General features: G+C 60.2%; 6 protein-coding genes across 6 annotated transcripts in view; all 6 read left to right on the forward strand.

Moving 5' to 3' along the window:
- Positions 1-2,381, forward strand: part of LSCM1_04927 (uncharacterized protein) — a gene marked incomplete at both ends in the record, with an annotated part of 2,406 nt that extends 25 nt beyond the window's left edge. The window contains one exon of the mRNA XM_067322409.1: positions 1-2,381. This exon is cut by the window's left edge and continues 25 nt beyond it. Within this exon, the coding sequence (XP_067180182.1) occupies positions 1-2,381 (2,381 nt within the window).
- A 1,550-nt stretch (positions 2,382-3,931) lies between these two features.
- On the forward strand, positions 3,932-7,180 carry LSCM1_04928 (uncharacterized protein; the record flags this gene model as incomplete). The annotated part of the gene is made up of 1 exon (XM_067322410.1): positions 3,932-7,180. The coding sequence occupies one exon, from the start codon at positions 3,932-3,934 to the stop codon at positions 7,178-7,180; it is 3,249 nt and encodes a 1,082-aa protein (XP_067180183.1).
- Positions 7,181-14,217: 7,037 nt separating this feature from the next.
- Positions 14,218-15,306, forward strand: LSCM1_04929 (uncharacterized protein; the record flags this gene model as incomplete). The annotated part of the gene is made up of 1 exon (XM_067322411.1): positions 14,218-15,306. The coding sequence occupies one exon, from the start codon at positions 14,218-14,220 to the stop codon at positions 15,304-15,306; it is 1,089 nt and encodes a 362-aa protein (XP_067180184.1).
- A 1,497-nt stretch (positions 15,307-16,803) lies between these two features.
- LSCM1_04930 (uncharacterized protein) lies at positions 16,804-18,201 on the forward strand (the record flags this gene model as incomplete). Its single annotated transcript, XM_067322412.1, has 1 exon — positions 16,804-18,201. One exon carries the CDS (start codon positions 16,804-16,806, stop codon positions 18,199-18,201), a length of 1,398 nt encoding a protein of 465 aa, XP_067180185.1.
- A 2,433-nt stretch (positions 18,202-20,634) lies between these two features.
- Positions 20,635-22,371, forward strand: LSCM1_04931 (uncharacterized protein; the record flags this gene model as incomplete). Its single annotated transcript, XM_067322413.1, has 1 exon — positions 20,635-22,371. The coding sequence occupies one exon, from the start codon at positions 20,635-20,637 to the stop codon at positions 22,369-22,371; it is 1,737 nt and encodes a 578-aa protein (XP_067180186.1).
- A 1,975-nt stretch (positions 22,372-24,346) lies between these two features.
- On the forward strand, positions 24,347-25,591 carry LSCM1_04932 (uncharacterized protein; the record flags this gene model as incomplete). Its single annotated transcript, XM_067322414.1, has 1 exon — positions 24,347-25,591. The coding sequence occupies one exon, from the start codon at positions 24,347-24,349 to the stop codon at positions 25,589-25,591; it is 1,245 nt and encodes a 414-aa protein (XP_067180187.1).
- Positions 25,592-25,875: the final 284 nt, after the last annotated feature.

The following is a 25,875-nucleotide window of genomic DNA, read 5'->3' on the forward strand; positions in this document are numbered from 1 at the left end:
ACGACCTGCTTCATCAGAAGGCCGTGCAGTCGTCGCATTACGAGCGGCTAGAGCGCCAGCTGCTCAACGGGGAGCGGTGCCGGCGTGCCGCCGTTTTGGCTCTGCGGCAGCGAGTCGCGGATGTGACGCGCCGCGGAAAGGACGTTGTTGACCTGCGCCGCGAGAACCACCAACTGGCCGATCAAATTGCCCAGCACGCGCTGCAACTTGCTGCGCTGCAGTGCCGCAACGCCGAGGTGAAGAGGCGTGAGAGTGCTGCGGTGGAGCGATTGCAAGATGGCATACGAAGCTTCTCGGGACATCCAGCCCGCGTGGTTATTGCTGTCCAGGCCTCGCAAGCTCAAAGGCAGTTGCACTGCGCAGGTAGGCGCTTGTCGAAGGCGCTTCAGCACTTGTGGGGCGCGTTGCGCGTGCGCAGACAGGCGCTGGTGTTCGTGGCGCAATCAACACAGCTGCTCAGCGTACACGCCACCTCCCAGGTGCGGCTGACGGGTGTGCTGCACAACCGGGCGATGCGATGCTCGGAGATGCACGAAGCAGCTTGCTTGCGGAGGCAAGCCGCAGCAGCGGTGCGTCTCGGGCCTTTAATGAAAGAGCAGCACACAGCCGAGCGAGCGCTTCTCGCTCTACAGGCTCAAATGGACCTCTTGAACGTTTACGCGGAAGCTCTCGGTTGCTCTTGCGAGACAGCCAAAGGAGAGATGGATGCGCTTTCAGTCGCGATCGACCACAGTGGCGAGCGGTTGTCGGCGATGCAGGAGGCGCAGCAAGAGAAGGCAGCAGCGGTGACCGAGAAGAAGCGCTCTTTGGCCGCACAGCAGGCAGCGCACACCGAGTCCTCGACGCTGCAGGAGGTAGAACTGCTGCGGACTACAGATGCGCTCTCCGCTGCGGCGGCTGACGAGGGAGCGGTAAACACACACGTAGCGGAGCTGCAGCGCTTGCTGGGTGATGTAAAGCAGCACACTCAGCCTCTTGCGCGACGAGTGTACGCCTTAGCGTTTCTCCTCCTCCTCTGCGAGTGTGAGCAGCAGCGACTCTCGCGGCAGTGCCTTGCGCAGAGAGAGGAGAGGGCGAGGGTTGAGCTTGAGCTTTCGAAGCTTCGCACGTGGCACGATGAGCGGCTTGAGCGACTGCGGGCTGTACGAGCAGCCGCAGCGAACGCTGCAGTGCGGGACGCTCATTTGATGAGGGAGGCGCAGGACCGCAAAGCCACTGTGGATCTTGAGGGGGATGAGTGGCGGCTCTTGTACGCGCAGTTGGTGCGTGACGCGTGCCGGGCCAGGGCTGACGCTTCTGCGGCAGCCGCCAAAATCACTCGTCGGGCGCCGGCGGCTAGCAAAAGAGAGGAAAGAGGGCGAGAACCGAGCGCGCTTCTTTCGCAGCGCAAGCGAGCGCGTGCGGAGCGGCAGTCGCGCGCCACTACAACGGCTGCGTCGCGTCGGCAGAGGGCAGCGCTCGAGGCGGTAGATGCGTTGACTGTGACTGCCTCGCAGCACAGCAGCATCGGCCATCGCGCGTCCACGCACGCGGATGAGGAGGCCGCTGTGGCGGAGTTGACAGCGCAGGAGCACAGTAGCGGCGCTGCCCGCATGAGGACCAGCACCCACGCAGCCCCGCCACCGCAATGGACGAGCTCGCCCACTGTGCGCCCATCTTACCGGCTTACATCTGTGAAGCACCCTGCCGTGGAGAAGAAGCCGATAAGGGCGCCGGCAGCCGTGGAAGCGCTACCCGCACCCTTGTCTGGGAAGAAGCGCAAGGCTAATGAGCGAGTTGCTGGTGGCGCATCGCACGCTGTCGCAACGGCAGCGGCGCGCGCATCAGCCATGTCGCCATTCACCATCGCAGTGAGCGAAGGGCGCTCGAGCTCGAGCTTCTCTTCGGCGAGGAGCCGAAAGAGCGCTGCCGCGGAGGCTGACTCCCGCAGCGACGTTTCTGATATCCGACTGTCGTCCCCATCGCCCTCCCCGAGGTGCCCGCCTGAACGATGCAATGCCGGCATCCCACCCATCGCTGCTGCGCACCCTCTTCCTAGACCTGTTCTGCGACGAGGATGTGTCGAATCGAGCGCGACAATCACCAGTCACATCCATAGCAGCGCTTTAACCTCTGCATTGGCTGCGTGCACACCACGTGGGACTGCCATCGCTGCCGATTTCGACCGCACGCTTGCGCAGCCGTCGCCTTTTGCGTCACACTTTACGGGGAACTGCACAGCCCTGCCGAACGTGGGCGGCACGGCCCGACTGCCTCACAAGTCGCAGCCACGACGCGCCACGGCGGCGAAGGCTGTGCCGCCAGCGCGACGTCGCGCGCCCCTTCTGGCGCTCTCTGCTACCGATGTCGGCGAGGACCTCTTCGCGGACATCTTCTCATGAGCCCCCTCTCCATCTTCTTCCTGCACACCGAGAAACACGCTGGTGCGGCTGTCTTCGTGTGCCTCTGTCGGCAATCGCGCGGTCTCTATGGGGGTTATATCGCTATCGCTTTCACATTTGGCCGCGCGGTGCGGCTCCACTGCGGCTATCCGGTCTTCTCCGCTTTCTCTGCTGTTTTCTGCTTCGAATCCTTCGCACATTTCCTTTCATCATACGGCTTTTTTCTGCTCGCGAGAGTGCGGCTCTCTCTCTCTTGGTGTACGCGTGGGTGTGTCATGGTGCCCGTTCGTATGCCTAAGCTCGTGCGCACTATCAAAGGTGTGCATGTCTGCCGTGTCTCGCATGGCGACGCTGCAAATGCACGCGCGTCTGCATGCAGAAACCGCGGCGTCGTCTCTTCCACACACACACACACACTTTCGCTCGCTCTTCTGCCCTTCCCGCGTGCTTCCATAGACCATGGCGAAGCGGTCGAGACATCCAAGAGGGAGTGACGGTAAGAGGGCCCGATATATCTATCCCTCCCTCCCCCTTGCTGCGGCTGTGTGAGGGAGGGAGGGAGGCAATGAGCGGCAGGCGGTCGTTGTTTCAGCCAATCGTCGTGCTCTCTCTCTCAATGCCGATGGACCTGTGAGGGATACCTGGGCACTTCTTGTCTTCCTTTCGTCGAGAGCGCAAATCGCTGAGAGGCCCCCTCCATGCGAGCCTGAGTTGTCGGGCACGCCTCTCTGTTTTACAGAGCGCATCCTCAGTCACTTCCATTTCCATTCTCTCTCTCATTCTCTCTCCTGCGCCTTCACCTTTTGGCCCTCCTCCCCTTCGGTGCTCGGGCGGCGCCTCTTCTGCCTCCGTTTCGTCACGACGACCACAACTCAGTGTGCGGCGTCGATCGCTCGCACCGTCGCCCCACTCCAAAACTTACACGTGCGACGTCAACACCATCGACACAGCGGCGACCATCGCTGCATCAGCACCAAAAAAAAGAGGAGGGAGAGAGGCTTCGTGTCGGGAGCAGCAGAGCTTCTGCCGTCAACTCACCGTTCGCCATACATACTTGCCTATAAACTCAGGAAGAGTTCCCGAAACCCCCCCCACGACACCAGAGGCAGAGTAGGACATGCGTCTCAGCACTCGCACAGCCCGATTTTGTTCACGTTTGCGTCGCTGAGTTTGCTCTCGTAGCTTAAGCGCAGGCCGCAATCAACACCGCCAGCTGAATGCGCACTTCGGCATCTTTGTACATGCTTCTGTGCTTGAGGACAGCTCAGATCGCCACGCTGCGCGCTCTTTTCGCCATCTGCCGGTTAAACGGTCCTGTTGGTGCGTGCATGTGCTCCCCTTCTCGTGCTTTTTTTTGCCTGCTCCGTGTCGCATTGGCTCGCGGCTCCATAGTTGAGGTGGCCACGCCTTTTTTTTTATATTTCATTCTCTGTGTTTCTTTGCTCCCCTCTCCTTCCCTGTCGGCACGTGTGCGTGTGCTTTGATTTCGTCACGCGTCATCGCCGACTCTTCCCATTCAGTTAATCTCGACAACGGCGCGTGTGCCTATCATGTCAGCGCCATTTTCGTCCTTGAGCCCGTCTTCGTCGCCGTCGGTCGCAAAGAGGCGCGTGATTGCATCCCCACGCACAGCACATGACCTCACGATGCGGCTAGGCAGTGACGGGCTGCATGGCAGTTGCTGTGGTATGGTGTCTCCACTGACGGAGCTGCTTGCCTGCTCTCCCTCACAACTGCAGCCGCTCTCCAGCGATGTTGCGCTATCCCCAAGTAGCTGGGCTAGTCGAGGAAGCGGCGGTGCTGGGCCACTGCTACCGTCAGCACGCGAGCAAGCAAGGGTACCGGCAGCCCCAGACATCACGTCCGTGACCTCGTCACGCCATACACACCAGAGTAGTAGTCTCGGATGTAACTCGCCGCCGTACGTGCCGCTTCGGAGGGAGGGTGGATCTCTGGCGACCGATGGCACTGTCGACTCGCTCCCCGGCGAGCGAAGCGGACTCTTGACTGTACCGTTCGCCGGCACCGGGAAAGGCGCATCGCGTCCTAAGCGGACCATCCCGGATCTCTCTGGAACGCTGTCGACCCCTTCCTCCTCGCAGGCGTGTCGGCGCACATCCACGACGACCGCCCTCAAAAAAGACGGCACGCGCGACGAGGGTGTGCTGACGCAGCACACTGCAGACCTGTTAGCGAGCGCAGGCACACTAGAGAAAGCGCTTGTCGAGTACGACGTCTCACCAATCGGGCTCACCCGGCATGAGTGTCGGTGGGGTAACAGAGGTGGCTTTGGCAGTGCTGGCAGTGCTCCTGCCAGCATCGCTGCAAGTGCGTCTGCGTCTGCCGGTGCCACTGGGACAGCGAGTCGCACTCTGGATACGTATGGCCTACCGAATGCCCTGGTGGTCGGCGGAGGCTCCTCGAACGGCACTACGCCTCACTCGCGGTCTGCGGCAATGGTGAGTCCGCACAGTCGCGCGGCTTTCGCTGCTTCGATCTTGACGATGGGCTCGCAGCTGGCTACAGGTAACACGAATGCGACGGCTGGAAGCCCTGCTGGGACTAGCAGCTCTCCTAACGGCACGTGCGCTTTCACTCCCATTAGCCGCCCACACGAAGGCACTGGAAGGCTCTCCCGGGCGCCACGCTTGGCGAGCCATCTGTTTTTGGAGGACGGCTCGGCTTCGGAGAGTGTGTTGCCCCCGGCAAGTTTGCAGAGCCCAGCAGTGCCGAATGGCAAGCGCCGTTGTGGTTGCAATGGCGGCAGCGATCGTCTGAGCGTCGCCGCGCTGGACCAGTCACGCACGCCGCGCTGCTCGGAGGAAGGGCAGGTGAACGTTTCGGAAGACAGCAATGCTCTTACCGTGGTATCCGTCTCCGCCGACGCGTGGAGACCGACGGCGGCAAACTTTGTGAAGGGTGAGCTCATTGGAAAAGGCAGCTACGGTGCCGTTTACCGTGGCATGCAGCGCAGCAACAACAGAATTATAGCAATGAAAGAGATTCGTCTCCCTGGCGTGGTAGAGCAGCAGCTGCGGCAGCCCGAGGATGCGGCGGTGACGGCGGCGTCGCCTTCAGGTCCGTCATCGTCGCCGGTGGCGCTGACGTCGCATTCGCTCGAAGAGACCGCGTTGGTCAAGGAGGTGGAGGCTATCAAGCGTGAGTTGACGCTCCTCAAGCAGCTGAGCCACCCCAACATTGTTCGATACCTGAACGACGAGGTTGTCGACGGAACGCTGCGCATATACATGGAATACGTCTCAGGCGGTAGTGTCACTGCCGCGCTTAAGTCATACGGCGCTTTCGAGGAGCCGCAGGCGGCTGCGCTGTGCTACCAACTGCTGCAGGGGCTCGCCTACATGCATCAGCGCGGCATCATCCACCGCGACCTGAAGGGCGACAACTTGCTGCTAGAGACGTCGAGCCAGCTGAAAATTGCCGATCTGGGCACCGCCAAGAGCATCATTTCGTCGGCGACAATGACGGCGAAGATCGTGGGTACGGCGTACTTTATGGCTCCGGAGGTGCTGCATCCAAAAGGCGCCGCCGTGGGAGCAGCGGCGGATATTTGGTCTGTTGCCTGCTGCGTGATCGAGATGCTGACGGGCAGGCCGCCGCTCTCAGAGTTGCCGAACCAGTTTTCGGTCATGATGGCGATCGGCGGCTCGGCCGCAGTGCCGCTTGATAAATACATTCCGGCTGACAACAAGTGGTCCGGCGAGGTGCTGGACTTCATATCACAATGTCTACGCGCGAACGCGACCGACCGACCCACCGCGGTCGAACTGCTGCACCACAGCTGGTTTTTGAAGATGCTGAACGCGGCGCATGTGCCGTCGGTTGTGTCGACACCGGTGACGCTAACCTCCTTCCTGACTACCACGGCGCCGCCCATCGAGCGCCCCCTCAACTCAGCCCCACAACGGCGCATGGTGTCCCCCATATGCTCACCTGACTCGACTGCGGCGCTGACACCGGGATACACTGGGCAACAGTTCAGCGCAGGTAACCCAGAAAGTCGCGCCAGCAGTCGTACCAGCAGCCGCACCAGCAGAGAGCGCAGGCGGAAGCGAGACAAGCGGCTCTCGTCACGGCGCCACACACGCTACTCGACAAGCGGTGCCACGAGTGCGACCTCGCACCACTCGCAGGAGAGCTCTCAGGTTAGCACACCGCAGAATAGTAGCACCACTCGTACACGCGACGGCTCAGCGAGAAGCGGTTCCTTAACGCGGGCACACAGTCAGCCGGGGGGTCAGCACGGCGCCAGCACGAAGCGCAAGAGTCGCGTTCGAAGTCTGGGCCACGGGCTTCTCAAGGAGGACTCTCGGCAAAGCTCAAGCAGCGAGTGCATGCTGCATCACCGCACGTGCGTCTGCGGCACCAGTGGCGGCGGTGACAGCAGCGGAGATAGTAAAGGCAAAGGCTCATTTCTTCCCGCTATCAATCCCAACGGAAGCGCGGCACCGTCACCATGCAGTTACTCCCTAGATGCGCTACGCGGAAGCCGATCGCTGAAGGACAGCGGAAGCGCGCGAGAGCCCACTAAGGCGTATGTGTACCCTTCAGGTGCGGAGAGCACGAGTCGGGACTCGATGCACCTCGGACAATCACTAAGCGACCAACAGCGCTCCCTCTCCCGTGACTTCGTCGACTCCTCCATGCAGTACAGCAGTGGTGGCAAGATGACTCTGGAGGGTGCATCGAACACGCGTGGTGCAGGGCACTGCAGGGTTGTCGGCGACCTCGATGGCACCGGCCAGCGAATCTTGCCCACCAATGTGTCAGCGCGCCGCTAAGACTCGGGCAAAAGCTTCCCACCGCATCGACGGAAGTTAGCGGCACCTGTGCGTCTCTCTTACCCCTCTCTGTGCTTGGATGTGTAATAGAGGCTCCCCCTCGCTTGTGCGGCTCTGAGGGAGGGGGAGGGGTCAGCAAGCAAGAGCGTCTGCCGCTTGTTGTGTGCTCCTATCTTGTCGGAAAGGCTCGCCTTCGGTAGTGAACGCAGGCATCCCCTGAGCCGCCCCCTCCTCACACGCCTTCTCTGCACCCACACCGTTTCCTTTTTTCCGTCTTTCCCAACCAGTGAGTGCGCCCCCGCAGCAGACTCTAAAGGGGTCCCTCCTGTCTTCATTTACTTGGAGAGGGGAGGGAAGGAGAAGGGGGGAGGTGGGCGGCGTCCGCGCTGTTCTGCCTGATGGCTCACCTCAGCTGCACGAAGAGGGCTGGCTAGAGGCACGGGGGACTCGTGCCGTGCTCACTGCTGACTTCTCACTTGCAGTTTTCCTCGTCGCGCTGTCACTGGAGCCCCCACACGCACACTTTCCTTACCTGAGAGCGATCCGGATCGTATCAGCCCCACCCATCCAACCCCGGCTGCCATCTCTGACATGCGAGACTGGTGGGGTGGAGGGGTGAGAGGGTGCGATAAGGGGGCCTGACGCTCGTGAGTACAACGCAACAGTATGTGCACACGCCCGAAATACCAACTCGAGCCGCCGGGCTCGGTGGCAGCCGCACCATCCCACACACTTCTCATGTTGGGTGAGTGGGCGGCGCGTATGCCCCCTGTCGGCAGGGCCCATTCTTTCTTGTCTGCACCGCTCTGTGCCCCTAAACATTTTCCCATGTAGTGCTGGCGACGGAGCGTAAGTCGTGCCGTAGGTGAGTGGTAGGCGCGCGTGTAGTACTGTTCGTGACGGAGCGCGCCTCTCGCACAAGGGCTCGCGTCACCTTTCTTCCTCCTGCGATCGGTGCACATCTCGGCTGTCGTCACCGCTGCTTATGAGCAAGGCGGTAGGGAAAGGCGAACCTTTGCGACTGATTGCCGCGCTGGCGGCCTTCGTTGGACCGATGGGGAGTTGCGGAGGAGGGGAGGTGATGGTCTTTGCAGCGGTACGCAAGAATAGTGGGCGCCTGCCTGTCTCCTCCCTTTCCCTCTTCTAGGTCTCTTTGCTTGCTTGTGCGGGAGCGCGCGCGCGGTCCCGCTGCCATCGCCTTGCCTTGCCCCTTTTCTAACACTCACACGCAGAGGGGCGCCCATCGGGGAATGCCAACTCTTCACCGTCGTCGGCCCCTCTTCTGCACCCAAGGACCGCATCATCGCCATTTTTGTATTAGCTCGCGTGCCCTCCGATGATGATGGGAGGGGAGATGCACACGCCCCACCTCGGCGCGCGGCACTTTATGCACGAGGAAGGGAGGGCGGTGGTACCGTAGCCCACTCCCTGTGTGCGAGGGAGCCAAGTCGCCGCCGCTCTCCGTGCCGGTGCGGAATCACCTGCGGTGGCCACACAGGGGCCGACGCCCACGACCTCGAGTCGCCCGAGCAGCCCCATTGCTAGGCAGGTCGGTGGTCGTGTGCTGGGCGCGGCGTGGTGTCGCAGCGGCCTGCGGAGCGGGTGGCGGGTAGACGGTGAGGCAGGGTCCGTGCCCCGGTGACCGAGTGGGGGGACGCCTTGCAGGAAGGTGCGTGTGTTGGGGTGAAGGGGGAGCGAGGTGGTGTAGCTGAATGGCGGAGGGCGGACCAACTGAAAGAAAAAGAGGGCAAGGGCCTTACTTCATTCAGGTGCCGTCGTCTCGGTGCTCGTGTGTGCGGCTGGCATGGCTTTTTATTAGCTCGTTTCCCTTTTCGTCTCGGTTGTGTGTAGGGTGCTCAGCTCTCTCAGCGCATACCCACCACCTTTTCCCCTGTTTATTGTCGCTGTGTGTGTGCCTGTTGGTTGTTGACTGTTTGGTGTGTACTGGTTAATGTGTAGGTGCTCATTGCCTCTCTTTCTCTGTGTGTGTGTCGGTGATGGTGTCGGGTCTGGGCCGCTCTGTCATCCTCTTCCCTCTCCCGCATATTGTCAGAGCCTCCCCCTTCTCCCTCCTGTGTGATGCCGTTTCTGTGCTTCCATTTGTGTGTGTGTGTGTGTCCTCAGAAGAGACGTGTGAGCGGCACTGCCAGTGAGGACTTCTCTCCTGCGCTCCCTCCCTTGTCTGCGTGTACGTTTATGTCCGCCTGTGCTCTGTGCATCGTTTCTCCTTTTGTTTTGTTGCAGTATGGGGCTGCTTTTCACAGCAGTGTTCGCGTCTTCTTCACAGGGGAGCCCCTCGCTGGCGATGGCACGACGACCGCACCGTGCGTGGTACCACGAGGGGCCGCCATGACCACCGCTTCAGGGTCGGAAGGCCGCACGCACACGCACAAACGGGCATGCAAACTGCCCTCGTGTGCGGCGGCGTACTCTGTGGTGTGGGCGGGACAGGCCTGAGCGGGCGTCGTGCTGCAGGGACGTGCAGCCGTGCTGACGGCCGCAGCACTCCACGACGTATTGCGTTCACGTATCGACAATTATAGGCGTCTGTCTGCAGCCTTTCTTTTTCTTCTTTTTTCTTCGCGCGCGCGGGCTGCGTAGCGGTGATGCTGAGCGTGAGCCTCGACCGCGGCCAGCGCTGCGCGCCGTGTGAACAGCGATGGCGTGCAGGGTGTGAACGGGTGTTGGCCGGCCCCGCACCATGACATAGCCGTGGCGGAGCAGAGGTGGGCGAGCTTCGGTCGCGCGCGCGTGTATTTCTGTCGAGCTGCGCACGGTGCGATGGGCGTGCCGAGCGAAGGAAAACTGCTCAAGGGGGGTTTCAGTCGTCATGCCGTTGCAGCTGAGACTTCGCAGTCGATGCGGGCGGTTGCGATGGGGCGCCCTCTGACGGAGTCGGTGCTTGTTCTCTGGTGTTTGTTGGTGGGTGATGGCGTGGGTACTTCAGCTTGCGCGTTGCAGTTCCATCAAAAGAGAAAGCGAAGAGTGCTGCTTTTTTTTTGTGTTTTTTTTTTACGTCCATACATATTCGGCTGCTGCCTGTCTTCATGCCCTGTTAACCGGCAAAGGCGGAAATATTTTGCTGATGCCTTTTTTTTGTCTTCCTTGCGGTGACGCACCTCAGCGCGCGCAGTGCATAGTCGCTGGCGCTGTACTGCCACCGCTGCACCGCGCGCGTATTCCTGTCTCGCTGTCTTCCATTTCAACGGCCACAACTTTCCCTTGTCTCTCCTCCTGAGAGGGTCTCTTTTGCAGTAAGGGGTGTGGGGCGCTGTGCGATAGGGCCTTGTGAGGAAGGGCAGAGGCTCGGCGGCAGGAGCGGCGAACGTCGTCCCCCTTTCAAGTTGTTCCCTGCCAAGATTGCTTTTACCGGAGGTGATGTATGCTGAAAGGGTTCGCTGAAAGCAAGCCGCATCGGCGTACGCTCACACGCGCGCGCTTCCAACGCGTGACTCGATACATTACATAGCTTCATTCTTGACGTCTGTTTTAGGCGATTGTGCACAGATACACCGACGCCCGTTGGCGATGGGAGAAAAAGAAAGAGGACCCAAACGCGCAGCACCAGCATAAGTAAGAGGTACGCGCACGTTTGTGACACGCTTCAGCTTTCTCGTCCGCAGTCACTTCACCTCTGTATATAAACGTGCGCACAGAGTGTTGTGAGCCCTCCCCCCTCCTCCTCCTCCCCTGTGCCGGCTGGCCTGTGCAAGGGGGATGTGGAAGCTTGTGTATGCACATACGTTCGCCTGCGTCTTCTTTCGCCTCTGTCTGTGGAGCGGAAGGGGAGGGGCGCTCGACAAAAAAAACGTAACTCAAACGAAAAAGAGGCACACCGCCTGTGTCTGTGTTTGTGTGTGTGTCTGTCTGTGCGTGCGGTGCGGTGCTCGCGTCCTGCAGTCCGTCTTCGTATGGCAATGGACGCGTTTGTTGCCGTACGGACGAGGTGCCCTCTTCCCTCCCCTCCTCCCTCTCTCCCCTTTTTTATTTGTCCCCCTTTTCTTCCCTCTCCCTTTCTCTGCTGTACGTGTGCGCTGGCGGTTACCTCTCCGTTTTCTGTTTCTATTTTCTCCTGCACCTCTCTGCTGCTTCTCACCCACTCTCTCACCCACTCTCTCACCCACTCTCTCACCCACTCCCTTCATCCTATACATGCATGCATATATATATATATATATATGCTTGTGTGTGTGTGCGTGTGTCTTGCTCCTCTTTCTCTTCCGTTCGTGTGAATGAACGCGTCTGTCTAACTGTGGTGTAGCAGAATTCTTCTGCATTGGCTTGCCGGCTGTTTTTTTTTTTAATATATTCATGTGAGCCTGTCAAAATTGTTTCCGCTTTCACTGCTGCATGCGCAGGAGTGCCTGTGTGTGTCTCTGTGTGTGACGCTCGCTCAGTATCGGCACGGTTTCCCTCCCTCTCTCTCCCTCTCTTTCACTCTTCTGAAAGTCGTCGCTCATGTCTCGCCTCCCCTTCGTGGGCCGCCTTCTCGCATGTGTATGCCTTCTGCACTCACACCCCGCACTAATTTGTCGGGCCCGTGTGCTGAGGAGGCGGACGCGCGTAGGAGGACGGCACGCAGGTGGTATCGGCGCGGCAGCCAGGAGGATACAGGGCATAGGTCATACGCCTACCTTTCCCCCTCACCTCATGCTGATCCGCTCACCCCAAGCGTCCCACAGCTCGGCGACACGATATGCAGCATCCGGGCGAGTAAGCGTGCGCTTTTTTTTCTCCCTACATATACGAGTATGCGCTCATGTGTGCAGTTATATGCGCCCTCGCATCATCGTCGCTTCTCTGTGAGCAGGAGAACATGCCACAAGGAAGAGGAAGAGAGGGGCACTTGTCCTATGCCTGCGACTTGCCCGAGGAGACGGATCCTGCGCTGGTTGAATGGTTGTGCAAGAAAAGTTGGATGCCACTACGAAGGATGACGAGAGGGAAGATGGACTCACGCAATGGGAAACGCGACGCTCATTGCCCGATGGCAAGGTGTGTGTGTGGGATGCGATCGGGCCAAAGTTTGTGTGAGAGGGGAGGAGAGCTTCACGTGGGTAGAAAAGAGTGTTCCACTCTCATCCGTATCGTTCATCCCCATCCATCACACTCTCTTATTCTTTCGCTTGCGCGCTTATCTCTGGCGCATGGAGTCTCGTGTCGTGGTGGTCGTGTGCAGAGACACTGCTTGCCCTCTCCCTTCTCCAACGGCGGAATGGAGCGAAGATTCATGCAGTCCCTTTCCCGCTCACACCCGCGCGCGCATCTGCAGTCTTGTCATCCATGCGACGCAGCAAAGCACATGCGGTCATGAAGGCCAGAGAAACGTGGGAAGTGCGCAGGACCCTGGAGCTCTCGAAGCGCAGCTCTCTGCCTTGCACTGACTGTCATGAGGAGTGAGAAATCAGGCGAAGAAAAGAGGGTTTTAAGCATCACTTTGGACGTGGCCAACGCACTGCCCACAGCAGCATGAAGGCAGACGCAGCGGCCACGACAGAATCGCTCCCGCCGCGCCCTGCCGCAGGGCACCCGTGTGGGCTGTGCATTCAGCGCAAACGGCAGTACGGCAACGCCCCACTTTAGCTACAGTCTTAGCCCTTTCAGTCGTGCGCGCATGCGCCTTTGATGTCACGTCTTTCACTCTCCACCACCCCGATGATGATGGGAGGGGAGATGCACACGCCCCACCTCGGCGCGCGGCACTTTATGCACGAGGAAGGGAGGGCGGTGGTACCGTAGCCCACTCCCTGTGTGCGAGGGAGCCAAGTCGCCGCCGCTGTCCGTGCCGGTGCGGAATCACCTGCGGTGGCTACACAGGGGCCGACGCCCACGACCTCGAGTCGCCCGAGCAGCCCCATTGCTAGGCAGGTCGGTGGTCGTGTGCTGGGCGCGGCGTGGTGTCGCAGCGGCCTGTGGACGTGCGTCAGAGGTGCACCTCACCTGGTCCTTATCATGGACGCGGCGAATGCATATTTTTTCACCCTTTTTCCTCCCTCTCATATCAGATCGGAGGATACGCGCTACCTTTTTTTTCCGTGCCGTGGGCCTCTCGATATGTGTGTGTGTGTGCGTGTGCAGAGGTGACGGTGGAAAAGGTTCGCGTTGGTGCTGCCGTCGCCAGCTTCCTCCTCTCTCACACCCACTGTAGATGCCGTCCTTGTCGAACACACATAGGCGGCCATCGCAGTGGTGAATGGCGGGCGGCCTTTTACCCCCTCCACCTATCCCACTTTTTTTCCGTTTCCTCTTTTTACGTCTTTGTTTGTTGTCTCTTGGCGCCGGCGCTGCTGCCATCTGGACCCCCTTCTTTTGAATTCCGTTGATCCCCGCCCTCTTTGACCACCTTTTTTCTCCCGTTTAGCTCTGTCTCACGCGCTGTCATGCCCGTCTTTCCCCTCCGATGTCGTGAGGAAGAGCGCATCCGCTGACATCCACGCCTGGCAGGTCACCACTGCGCCTTCGCCACGCAAAAGAGGGGATGCCGACAGAGGAGAGGAGGGGAGCGAAAGAACGGCAAGGCGGAGGGGAGCGGAACAATACACACACACACACAGACCCAGGCAAACTTTGCCTCTGTTTCTCCGACTCTCTAAGGGAGTACAGACAGAGGTACAGTGACGAATAACGGCTGTATCATCTTGGGGGGCCGCTGTGACGCCCTGTGGAGCTTTTGATTTACCCCTGTCGAGTCATGGCGAGTGCTGCCGGAGGAAGGGCGCGGAGTGACACCCATCTCTGAAGGGGAGGGTGCTGTTGTTGTTGTCCTACTCGGTCTCCGTTCATGTCCATTATACATGGCTTCACGGTTTCATCGTTGTCCTTCATCATCCGGCCGCGCCTCAGCTGCCTTTCCTCGGCTGCTGGGCGAACCCGTCAGGGTGGCGCTGCCTTGCGACATGCCACACTTTTCTCTTACTCCCGTTCGCCCTTCGTCGCCTTCCGTGCAAAGAGCACCGCGAATAGATCACACCAAGGCCTTGTGGCTTTCCCCACCCACACGTGCGCACGCCCGCATTCAGCCTTCCCCGTGCACTCCGATGTACAATCCGGCGTTACCAAACCACTACCGTGACGTTGTCTTTGCCGCGTATGTCCGCCGGCGCCAGCGTGAAGAGGCGGCGGAAGCGCAGCAGCAGAGGCAACCGAACGCGCTCGCGTCGGCGCTCTCTGCTTCTTCGCTAGCGACCTCGTCCACAAGAGCTGCAAGCGCGCCACTCCTGGGTCTTTCGGCAGAGGAACTGCATCAGCACCGCATCAAGGAAAGCGCCGCTCTCGGCATCCAGCGGGCGTTGACAATGGAAAAAGAGGCGCTTGAGGTGGAGCATAAAAGGCGCAGGGTCGAGGGCAGCGATGCTCGATCTCGCATCAGCGATCGTCTCGACAAGCTCAGAGCGCTGGCGGCGAGACCGAAGGTGGTGATGAGGGCCCCGATGCCCATTGACGGGGATCTGGCGCCGCTGCCAGACAATCCGTCACCGCCAACATCGTCTCAGGAGACACCGTCGCTGCCATTTGGCGCCGAGGCCACTCCGTCCGCACCGCTCGTGTTCCAGCGCTCCTCCCTTGCGGCGGGGGGCTACGTCATGACCACTGCTGACCCCTCCCTCCCCAGCATGCTGTCGCGCACTGCGACACGGTCCTCCCTCCGTGGAAAGCCGAGTTCCACACTACTCTTGCGGTTCATTCACGACAGCCCAGTAGAGGGGTGGAATGAGGCCGCCATCGCAGAGGCGTCCGCCTCGTCTCTGGCGGAGTCGCCTCTGTGCGCGTCCGTTCTGGCGCATGTGCAGCAGCTATGCCGCCGGTTCGGCTTTCTGCGCAGTATCGCCGCGCGCGTTTATACCGATGATGACGTCACGTCAGCACTCGCGCGCGCACGTTCACAGACCAGCGGAACGGCTGCTGTGCCGTCTGCCGAGGAGGTGCGGCGGGAGCAGTTGCGTGTGTGGGTGCGCTTCGACAGCGTCACGGAGGCCTTCAAAGCGGCTGAGAGCCTGGCGAAGGAGATGTCACCTGCCGCACCCGCTGGTCGGCCTTTGTTTGCGGTGTCTTTCTATCCCACTGGCCTTTATGACTCGGACGCTCTGGAGCTGCGCGAGGAAGACTTGCTGCCCCCTGATACGTGACGAGAAAGGGAGCGACCGAACACAGAAATAAAAGATGAGGATACCACAAAGAGAGAGTGTGACGGCGGGCGCACGGGGAATAGTGAGTCCGTCTACATTGTCTGTGCCTGGCTGACCTTTGCCAAGCTCACAGCGTACTCAGTCTTTATCCAGTTGCCTTTGCTGTGGCACTCTTTGACGTTCCTCTCGCTCCCAAGGTCCTCCTCTCGTACCGAGACAGGCACGCCTTCTCTTGCCCATCGGTTTCGCGAACCTCGACTGGCGTCATTAGAAGCAGCTCTACGCCATCCAGAAAGGAAGAGGCTGATGAAGTACAGCTACCCATCTGTGATGTGCTGCTCTCCTCCCCCTCCTTTCTCTCACCGCCCAAGCGGTTGCTGACGTCGCGTTTGGCAGTGCTTGCGATGGCCAACTCGACTGTTGCCATCGAGCCCTCTCGGCAACCGCCTGTGCATCTGTGTAAACTGTGGGCGATGTCTTGGAAGCTGGTATCGTGCCCCCCGATGATGATGGGAGGGGAGATGCACACGCCCCACCTCGGCGCGCGGCACTTTATGCACGAGGAAGGGAGGGCGGTGGTACCGTAGCCCACTCCCTGTGTGCGAGGGAGCCAAGTCGCCGCCGCTCTCCGTGCCGGTGCGGAATCACCTGCGGTGGCCACACAGGGGCCGACGCCCACGACCTCGAGTCGCCCGAGCAGCCCCATTGCTAGGCAGGTCGGTGGTCGTGTGCTGGGCGCGGCGTGGTGTCGCAGCGGCCTGCGGAGCGGGTGGCGGGTAGACGGTGAGGCAGGGTCCGTGCCCCGGTGACCGAGTGGGGGGACGCCTTGCAGGAAGGTGCGTGTGTTGGGGTGAAGGGGGAGCGAGGTGGTGTAGCTGAATGGCGGAGGGCGGACCAACCGGAAAAAAGAAGAAGCTGTGAGCTGCTCTGCTGCGGGCGGAATCTGTTGGAGTATTCCCAATACGGTTGCCACACACACAGACACATACACACCATGCGCTTCGCTGCGGCGTTCGCTTCATGCACTCCTCATCTCTTTCGGCAACTGCTGCTGCCACTTTTGCGTTGATTCTCTGTGCAACACTGTCAAGAATCGTGGCTGCCCACCTGCCTACACCTACACGTGTGCACAGACTGCGGCCTTCTTTGTTGGGCAGTGGACTTACCGGTGGCTAACAAATTTCCCTCCCCCCTTCGTGTTGTTCACCGCGTACAGCCCAAATAAAGTGGCACACATCCACGCGTGAGAGCACGTGTGATCGGCACACCGAAGCCTATCGCTGCTGCTTCCTCCGTTTGCTTTTCCTCTTGTGACTGTGAGGCAAAACGAACTCGTCATCATTTTTTTCTTTCTGCTCTGTTCGAAGCTCCTTTGCTCCCTCACCGCCGACACCGCATTCGTTTCGGTTTTCCCGGGAAGGTCCACGGCGTTTCTCCCGCCTCGGTGACTTCATCCATCCCCCCTCATCCGCCTACTCGTCTCCTCTTTGCTCGGCGATGGCGTCTCTCCTCCCCCATCTTTCGGAGCAGGACCCGGAGCTGGCGAACATGATCGAGCTCGAGATGGGCCGCCAGTTTCGCGGCCTGGAGATGATCGCCTCCGAGAACTTGACGTCGAAGGCGGTGTTGGAGTGTCTGGGCTCGGCGCTGACGAACAAGTACGCTGAAGGTGAGCCCGGCAACCGCTATTACGGCGGGACTGTGTACGTTGACATGATCGAAAACCTCGCCAAGAAGCGCGCCTTGGCTGCCTTCGGCCTCGATCCGGGGATGTGGGGGGTGAACGTTCAGCCGTACAGTGGGTCTTCGGCAAACTTCGCAGTCTACACTGCCCTCCTGGAGCCGCACAGCCGCATCATGGGTCTTGACCTGCCCAGCGGCGGCCACCTCACGCACGGCTTCTACACACCAAAGAAGAGGGTGAGCGCGACGTCCATCTACTTCGAGTCCCTTCCATACCGGGTCGGGGAGGACGGCCGCATCGACTACGACGCCCTCGAGTCTGTTGCCCTCGTCTTTCGGCCCAGGATGATTATTGCCGGTGCCTCGGCCTACGCGCGTGACTTCGACTACGAGCGCTTCCGCGATATATGTGACCAGGTGGGTAGTCTTCTCTTCGTGGACATGGCTCACACTGCTGGTCTTATTGCTGGCGGGGTGCTCAAGTCGCCCTTCCCGTACGCAGATGTGGTGTCGACGACGACGCACAAGTCCCTGCGCGGGCCGCGCGCTGGAGTGATTTTCTACCGCAAAAAGGACCGCCAGGGTAAGCCAACCGACTTCGAGAACCGCATCAATCAGGCAGTGTTCCCTGGTTGCCAGGGCGGGCCGCACGAGCACCAAGTCGCTGCGATTGCCACGCAGATGCGGGAGGTGTGCAGCGAGGAGTGGAAGGTGTACGCCAAGCAGGTACAGAGCAACGCCCGCGCGTTGGCAGCCGCGCTCACCGCCAAAGGCCACGAATTCGTCTCCGGTGGCACGGACAACCATCTGCTCCTGTGGAATGTGCGGGTGCACGGCCTGACGGGCAGCAAGATGGAGAAGCTGCTGGACGCTGTCTCCATCTCTGTCAACAAGAACACGATTCCTGGTGACAAGAGCGCCATGACACCGGGCGGTATTCGCATCGGCACACCGTCGCTCACTTCTCGCGGTATGGTGGAGGCAGACATGGACACCATTGCTGACTTTCTGGACCGCGCCGTGGCGCTGGCGAAGCAAATCCAGGCGGAGGTGAACTCGGTGAAGCTGAGTGACTTTGTCGACGCGCTGCCAAAGCACGTCAGCGTGGCTGCCCTTCGCACGGAAGTTGAGGCGTTCGCAACGACCTTCATGATTCCCTCGTTCGATGCAGAGTGCATCAAGTACAAGGGCGGCCTCCCCGCTGAGCAGTAACGCAGCTCTCGCAAAGGAAAAAGAAATATGTGAATGGAGACGTTAGCTGCACGCGTGCTTGAGCTCATGGGAAAGTGCGCGCCGCACACGCACTGCCTGACAAAAAAGACGGGCAGAGTGTGTGGAAGAGGGGGGCGGCGGTGGCGGCTTCGTCTCAACAAATGCGCTGCTGCGCAACCGTCTCTCTTCTTTTTCTTTCGCGGACTGCTTTGAAGTGTGCGTGTGTGTGTGTGGCGCTCCTTGTCTCTTGACACGCTGCTTTGGCAGCGGAGCACCTGGGGAGGCTGTGCCCATGAGTCCTCTTGTGGCGCGCGCGTCGACTCTGTCTTCCTGTGGCAGTCTCCGAAAAGAGGACGTCATACGGCAAATCTTGCCAGTCTTCCGGCACCACGCGCAGGGAGTCTAGCGCTGGCGCCTTCCCGTACCCCATCGACCCATCCTTTTTTTTCGTTCCGGGGAGCGGATTAAATTCTGTTCCCAAGCCCTCTTCCTCGTTCTGAGCTCACATTGTGAGCTGGGTGAAATGCCCATGCACCCCCTCCCCCACCCTCTCGCATTCAGCGTGCACCCATGCGAGCAGGCCGCCGGACAGCGACCGTGCCAGACTTGGGAGAGGCGAGAGGAATGCAGTGGCAGAGAGGGGGTGCACAGGAGGAAGTCCGATGAGGGAGAGGAGAAAAAGGGACGCGCGCAGGCTCACGGATCCCTCGTGAGAACGGACCTGGGCTACAGCCCTGACCCCCGATAGGTGGTGTGCGTGTACATCCGCCCGCCTCCCTCCCTCCCTGTGTGCCGCTCTGCCCTTCGTTCCCTCGACATAGGCCTCTCGCCGTCTCCCGCGTGCCACCGCTGGTGTGGCGTTTCTGCCCTATAGGGCGTCCTCTTTCCTGTGTTTCCTCACTTTTGTTCTGCACAAGTCGCCGTGTACTCGCCTCCTCTTCGGTCTATCCTCCCTCCCTCGTGGCTGCGAGGTCGCGTGCGCTTCGCTGGGGTCGTGACACATGTCTCGTCATGACTCTCGTATTGCCAACCGCCCCTCCCCTCCACCTCTTCTCTCCTGCCCCTCCCCCCCACAACGTTCGCATCAGCCCGCTTGCGAGTAGGCCTCTGGTGAACTAGTGAAAAGAGAGTTATGGCTTGGGGGGGGATGGAGGATCGAATCCGAGGAGACGGGTGAGGGAAAGAGGGCCACGCTGACGGGTTCTGTCGGGGAGGACGAGGAGGAGGGGGGGATGAGCAGGGGAGGGCTATAGCAAACGAAGTCTTCCTCTGCCAAGTCTCGACTTGATCCCCCTTTTTTCGGATCAATCCTGCCCAAGCAGCCGGGGAGGCGGTACATTTTTGCAGCTTCGATCCACAACTGCGAGTGTGCGTTCACTGGCTCACTTTCAGCAGAGCCATCGGTGGAAGAACACCCCCCTCCCCTCCCCGCATAGCCGCAGTCCCGGCATGGCTCTGTGCTTTGCTGCGACTGCATGCAGGGATTCTTCGAGTGTCGTCGCCGCCAGCACGTGCGCAAATGTTACCGGATCGCAGCCGCCCACTGTCCTTCTCGGTTCGCCGCGTATGGCGAGGAAGGCGGCATGTACGCCTGCCGGCAGACACACCGTACAACGTCGGCTGCTCGTGAGCTGTCGATAACGCTTTCTGTCCTGTTTGTGTGAGCACCAAGGCTTCCGCCCTCCGCCATTCAGCTACACCACCTCGCTCCCCCTTCACCCCAACACACGCACCTTCCTGCAAGGCGTCCCCCCACTCGGTCACCGGGGCACGGACCCTGCCTCACCGTCTACCCGCCACCCGCTCCGCAGGCCGCTGCGACACCACGCCGCGCCCAGCACACGACCACCGACCTGCCTAGCAATGGGGCTGCTCGGGCGACTCGAGGTCGTGGGCGTCGGCCCCTGTGTGGCCACCGCAGGTGATTCCGCACCGGCACGGACAGCGGCGGCGACTTGGCTCCCTCGCACACAGGGAGTGGGCTACGGTACCACCGCCCTCCCTTCCTCGTGCATAAAGTGCCGCGCGCCGAGGTGGGGCCAGTCTCCGTATCACTAGAGTGGCGGTGCTGCTGGCGACAAAAAGAGGCACGTGCGCCTCACTTGGCTTGTGTTTCAACTTGTCGCAACCGGCACGGCCATCTCAGCGGAACCACTTGTTCCTCCTCCTCCAATTCCTCTCGCCTCTTCCACTCGTTCTGACGTGTGCGTGCATGTGCTTGTCGCCCCCACGGCGTGTCTTGTGGGCGGTGCCTTTTTTTCCAGCTGAGCTCTGCACGTTCGGCGAATTTTCGTTCTCTGTGCAGGTCTTTAGCACTCGTGAGCGTTCACAACAACATCAGTGTCTGTGTGTGTGAGGGGCGTTTTTCTGGTTGAGAGCCCCGCGCGTGTTTGCCCTCGTCCCCTGTTTTTCTCACAAGGTCCTCAGGCTGATATGATAGCCCAGAGTAGCAGCAGCAGCGTTTGTCGGGGTGGTGTGCCACAGCGCGCTCGCGCCTTGCTCGCTGCACCGGAGAGCGGCTGGAGACCGGCGGCACGCGTGGTGCTGCTGTGCGGTCTCCTTCTTGTGAGCAGTTGTGGCCTATGCGTAGTCAATGGGGCCGAGGAGGGAAAGGACACGGCGCGCACCCTCTTAGCAGCGGGAGACAAAGCACTCGGCCAGGGGCGATTGCACTATCAGGAAGCGCTCTCTAAGTACACCGAGGTCTTGGCACGATGGCCCCAAAACGAGCGTGCGCTGTTTAGTCGAGCAGAGCTCTATTCGATGATGCGGCAGCGCGCGGAAGCTCTGGAGGACCTGAACACGCTTCTGTCGATCAACAAAGATCACCCCTCGGGTCTCGCTCTGCGCATGTCTTTGAACACACAGCTGGGAAATCTTATCCACGCCCACCGTGACGGTGAGCACCTCGTCCGCGTCTACAAAGCTCTCAACAACTCTGAGAAGGCGCGGAGGATGGCAGAGCAGGTGCAGCGTCTCAGGCACTACGTAGCGCGATGGACGGCGCTTTCGGATTTGTGGTCGCAGCCATTACAGGCGTATGCGGCGTCCTCCGACGACGCGGCCCTCACGCGAAAGTTCAAAGAGTGCGTCGATCTGCTCGCCAATATCATTCGAGACTTTTCCGGCGACAGCATCGAAGTCCGCCTGCGCCGCGCTGCCTGCGCTCTGGCAGCCGGCAACACCGTCGCCGCGACGCAGGAGCTCAAGTACGTTACCCAGCGTAGCCCACAAAACCTCGATGCTATTGCTCTCAACGCGCAAGCGCTACGCAGGATTGGCGCGCTGGACCAGTCCATGTCGGAGCTGCGCCGCTGCCTCAACCTTGACCCCGAGTACGCCCCGTGTGCAACCCTTCACAGGTTGATCCGCCAGCAGCAGCGCGCCATGAAGAACATCGAGACGAAGCTGCGGGAGAAGAAGTTCGAGGCAGCAGTGCAGCTGATTGCCGAGGCCCGTGCGGCGGAGCCGCACGCGCCACACGAAGAGCAGCTGGCGGCGTGGCACTGCGAGGCGCTGGTGAGTCTGCGCGACACAGCTGAAGGCATTCGTGTGTGCCAAGCACTCGTGGACCGCTACGGAGGCGTTAGCAGCCCTGTCGTCTTCGACGCACACATCCGTCTCGCGGAGCTTCACCTGCTGGACGACAACATAGCCGCAGCAGAGGCGGCACTGCAGAATGCGCGCGAGCTGCGACAGAACGACGGCAAGCTGGAGGAGATGCGAGTCAAGATTGAAAAACTGAAGCGCAACGGCGCCCGCAAAGACTATTACAAGATTTTGGGAATCAAGAAGACGGCATCGGCTCAGGACATCCGGCGTGCTTACCGCAAGCTTGCCAAGTCCAGCCATCCCGATCAGTTACGCTCGAAGGACATGACGGAGAAGGAGCGAGAGAAGCTTGAAAAAATGTTCCGTGACGTCAATGAGGCGAAAGAAGTGCTTCTGGATGAGGAAAAACGCGCGCGCTACGACAACGGCGAAGATGTGAACCAGCCGGGTGGCCACGAGGGCGAGCCGTCGTTCGGCACGCACTTCCCGGGCGGCTTTCCCGGCGGCTTCACCGGCGGCTTTCCCGGCGGCTTCCCCGGCGGCTTCCCGGGTGGCTTTCAGCAGCAGCGCGGCGGTGGCGGTCATCATCAGTTCTTCTTTTTCCACCCGGGCCATTAGCGAGCGCCTGGAGGTTGGCGCGCATGCCTCCTTTGTGGTGTCTCTCTGTCCATTTTTTTTGCACTTCTCCCCTCCCTTCCCTCTCCGCCACACAGGCATCGTACGGATCATTCGCCCCTTTTTTTTCGCTATCCGTGACCAACTGAAATGTGCATTGTCTTCGTGTGCTTGTGCGTGGCCAGGGTTTATTTTTTAGTGCTGCCAGGGCCGTTACGCCAGAGAACGCGCCAGCACACACCAGAGGGGAGGGGGCGAAGAAAAGGCAACTTTGTTGTGTCGCTTTCAGCGACTCTTTGTATTCACTTCCAACGTCAGCTGGGCTCTCGGAAGCGTTGGGAGTGGAGGTGAAGGGCGCGGTTCCGTCTCTGTCAGAGTCCCCATTCCGGGGGGAAGTGTGCGTTGCTGATGCACGCGGTAGTGCATGTTGCTCACGGCTCCTTGAGCCGCCGCCGTTTTTGCTTACGTTTTCGGGGGCTGCCCCGCCCCGCCCCCCCTCCTGTCCCTCTTACCACGCTGATGTGCGCCCTGTCAGGGTGAGGAAGTGGGGCAGAACGGGCAAACAAAGGGAGAGATCCCCAGGTGAAGAAGCTGAGAGGGTGATTGATGTAGAAGAGCGTCGCATAGGCACACAGACGGAAAGCGGAGGGTGATGTTTCCATGCCGGAGCAAACATGCGATCTGTGCCTTGGTGCGCGCTTGACTCCCTCGAGGGCGCCGGCGACCGCGTCGATCACCACCACCGCCGCCGCGCTCTTCTTTTTCATCTCTGTGTGGAACCTCTTTTCTGCTCCTCATGTGTACAGCGAGGAGAGGGTGTCCAGCAACAACCGCAACACTGACAGTCAACAGCAACAAAAGAGAGAAAAGAGTTTCAAGAGGAGCCGCGGGTGGGGCAGAGGCGATGCCCCGCACAGAGTTTCTTCTGTCTGGTGTAGCCGAACGCGAAAGTGCCGCGTGCGGCTTTACTGGGCACGCTCTGCTCAGGAAAGCCCGGCGCAAGCGTCATTTACACCAACCCGTCCACGGAGGCCTACGCAACGGCGTGGGTGAGAGGATTCGGCGTGTGCATCTGTGAAGGGGAGGGATTTGCGCTCGATGAGGAAGTCGTGCGCGCGCTCGCACTTTGTTCTCTGTCGAGTGCCACCTTCCGTTCCTCGGCTTTCATGCCAACCCCGCCGCTCTGGCGGTATCGCACGCGCAAGGGAAGCCGGACAAGCACACACGCACACACACTCACGGCGCCCCCCTCCCCTTTTACTGTCTGCGTGTTCGATGTCTCTCTTAATCGATCGCATCCCTCCTTTACTCGCACTTTCTGCCCATTTGCGTGCCTCAGCGGCTTTCCCTCCACCGCGTACCACCTCGCATTTCGGGTTCTCTGTGCCGTGCGCCCCACCGCATATGCTCTCGTCGTCATACTAACCTCGCAGGGCGCGCGATTTCTCTCTTGCCTCCCTCTTCTCCCCTTTCATCGACGCTTCTTCGAAGACTGCCACTCTCGTCCCCTCCTTTTGCCCTCCCAGCCGTTCCCAGCGCACGTCCAATCTACTTACACACCAACCCACTCCTCAAGCTGCTCGCCGCGTGCACCGTATGCTCTTGCGTGCACGCACTCCACGGCAGCCACACAAGGTTTCTTTGGTACTTTCTCTCGTCTGCGTTGTTAAGTGTGTCGCGCAGCGCCTTTTGTCCGTACGCCTCTTTTGGATCTCGCTAGGCCGCGCAGTCCACGCGCCTGTCTTCCTGTTCGTCTCCGCATAAGCCAAGTCAAACTGTCCCCCTCCCTCTCTCTTTTCACCCCTTCCCCCTTAATTTCGCCACCGTGCGACGCGTAACACCTAAACCGACTAAAACTCTCACACACCAGCATACACGAGTCTCCCGACTCCGCGTATATCGCGGCTCGCTGCCGCTGCAGTAGGTCCTCACAAAAAAAATTAATCACTAGCACCGCCGTCTTTCTAGGTCTGAACCTATGTCTGAGTTCAAGAAGGACGTGCTGTCAATCGACGGCATCTATTATGACACAGAGAAGTTGGCGCGAACGCACCCTGGTGGGGCGATGATGGTGTGCTTGTGCAACGGCCGCGAATGCACGGCGATCTTCATCAGCTATCATCGCCGCCGCTTCCCCCACGCTCTGTACGAGAAGTACCAGGTGCCTAAGGATCAGGTGCACCCAGACAGTCTCATCGAGCAGCGTGAGCAGCCGAGCTACGACAGCTATCTGGAGCTGTGTGACAAGATACAGCCGATTATTGCACGGACGAGGGGCTTTGCTCCGTGGTACTTCTACCTCAAGGCGGGGCTGTGGCTGACAGTCATGCTGGGACTCGACCTGTACTCTCTGTTCTACCGCCGGGCGTACGTATTGACGATTATGCAGTCTTTTTCCATGGCCATGGTCGGACTGAATGTCCAACACGACGCCAACCACGGGGCTCTTAGCCGGGACTGGAGCGTTAACCGCATTCTGGGGCTCTCTCAGGACCTGCTGGGCGGCAGCAGCATTAGCTGGATTGTGAACCACGACTACGTTCACCACATCTACACCAATGAGCCGGAGCGCGACGCCGATCTCGAAGTGCCGCTGCTTCGCTTGCACAGCGGCATCCCCACTAGGCTAGCTTACTGCCTGCAGCAGTTCTACATCTTTCTTCTCGAGGCCGTTTTCGGCCCTGTCCACGTGCTCTCGAACGCCATCTTCCTTGCCAAGGGGCCGAGTGAGAAGCTGCGTCTCATCCAGACGCAATGGAACCTGAGTCTGTGCATGCTGCTCATTATCCCGTACCGCCTCCTGTGCAACTTCCTTCATGCGACGAGCTTCGCTGACGGAGTGGCACATTGTGTTTTGCAGTACACGCTTGGCGGCTTCTACCTCGCCTACTTCTTCCTCCTGTCGCACAACTTCGACGGCGCCAAAAAGGTCGGGACGAGTGACGGCAAGGACTTCGTGGCATGTCAAGCGGAGACGAGCTGCAACTTTGGTGGCTGGTGGTGGGGCCAGATTAATGGGGGCCTCAACTTTCAGATCGAGCACCACCTCTTCCCACGTGTGCATCATGGCTACTACGCCTACCTGGCACCGATTGTGCGCCAGTTCTGCGAGGAGCGCGGCTTCATTTACACCCACTACAACACCATTCAGGAGAACATGAAGAGTACGTTCCGTCACATGAAGCAATACGGGCGTGGCCAGGAGAAGGTGAAGAGCTCCTAGACGCGACTGCTACCGCTCATGTCGACCCCAAGTGAGGCGTGGGCGCCACCAGGGCCGCCAACGAGGCGAGAAAAAGTGTTACAATCGCGGCTCGTTCAAAGCCCCCCCGGCTCTCTCTCTACTACTACATGTGTGGCAGGACCGCCGTTGAGCGCTGGCCCATCTCCCCGCCGAATCCTTTTTAAGGCGACGGTGCCTCGCTCATGTGCGTCAGTTACTTACGCACATTCCTCTCAAGCGTTTGCACGTGAAATGCAGCGCAAAAAGAAGAGAAGACAACCCCG

Source organism: Leishmania martiniquensis, chromosome 14, assembly GCF_017916325.1.
Source record: "Leishmania martiniquensis isolate LSCM1 chromosome 14, whole genome shotgun sequence".
NCBI classification, from domain to species: domain Eukaryota; phylum Euglenozoa; class Kinetoplastea; order Trypanosomatida; family Trypanosomatidae; genus Leishmania; species Leishmania martiniquensis.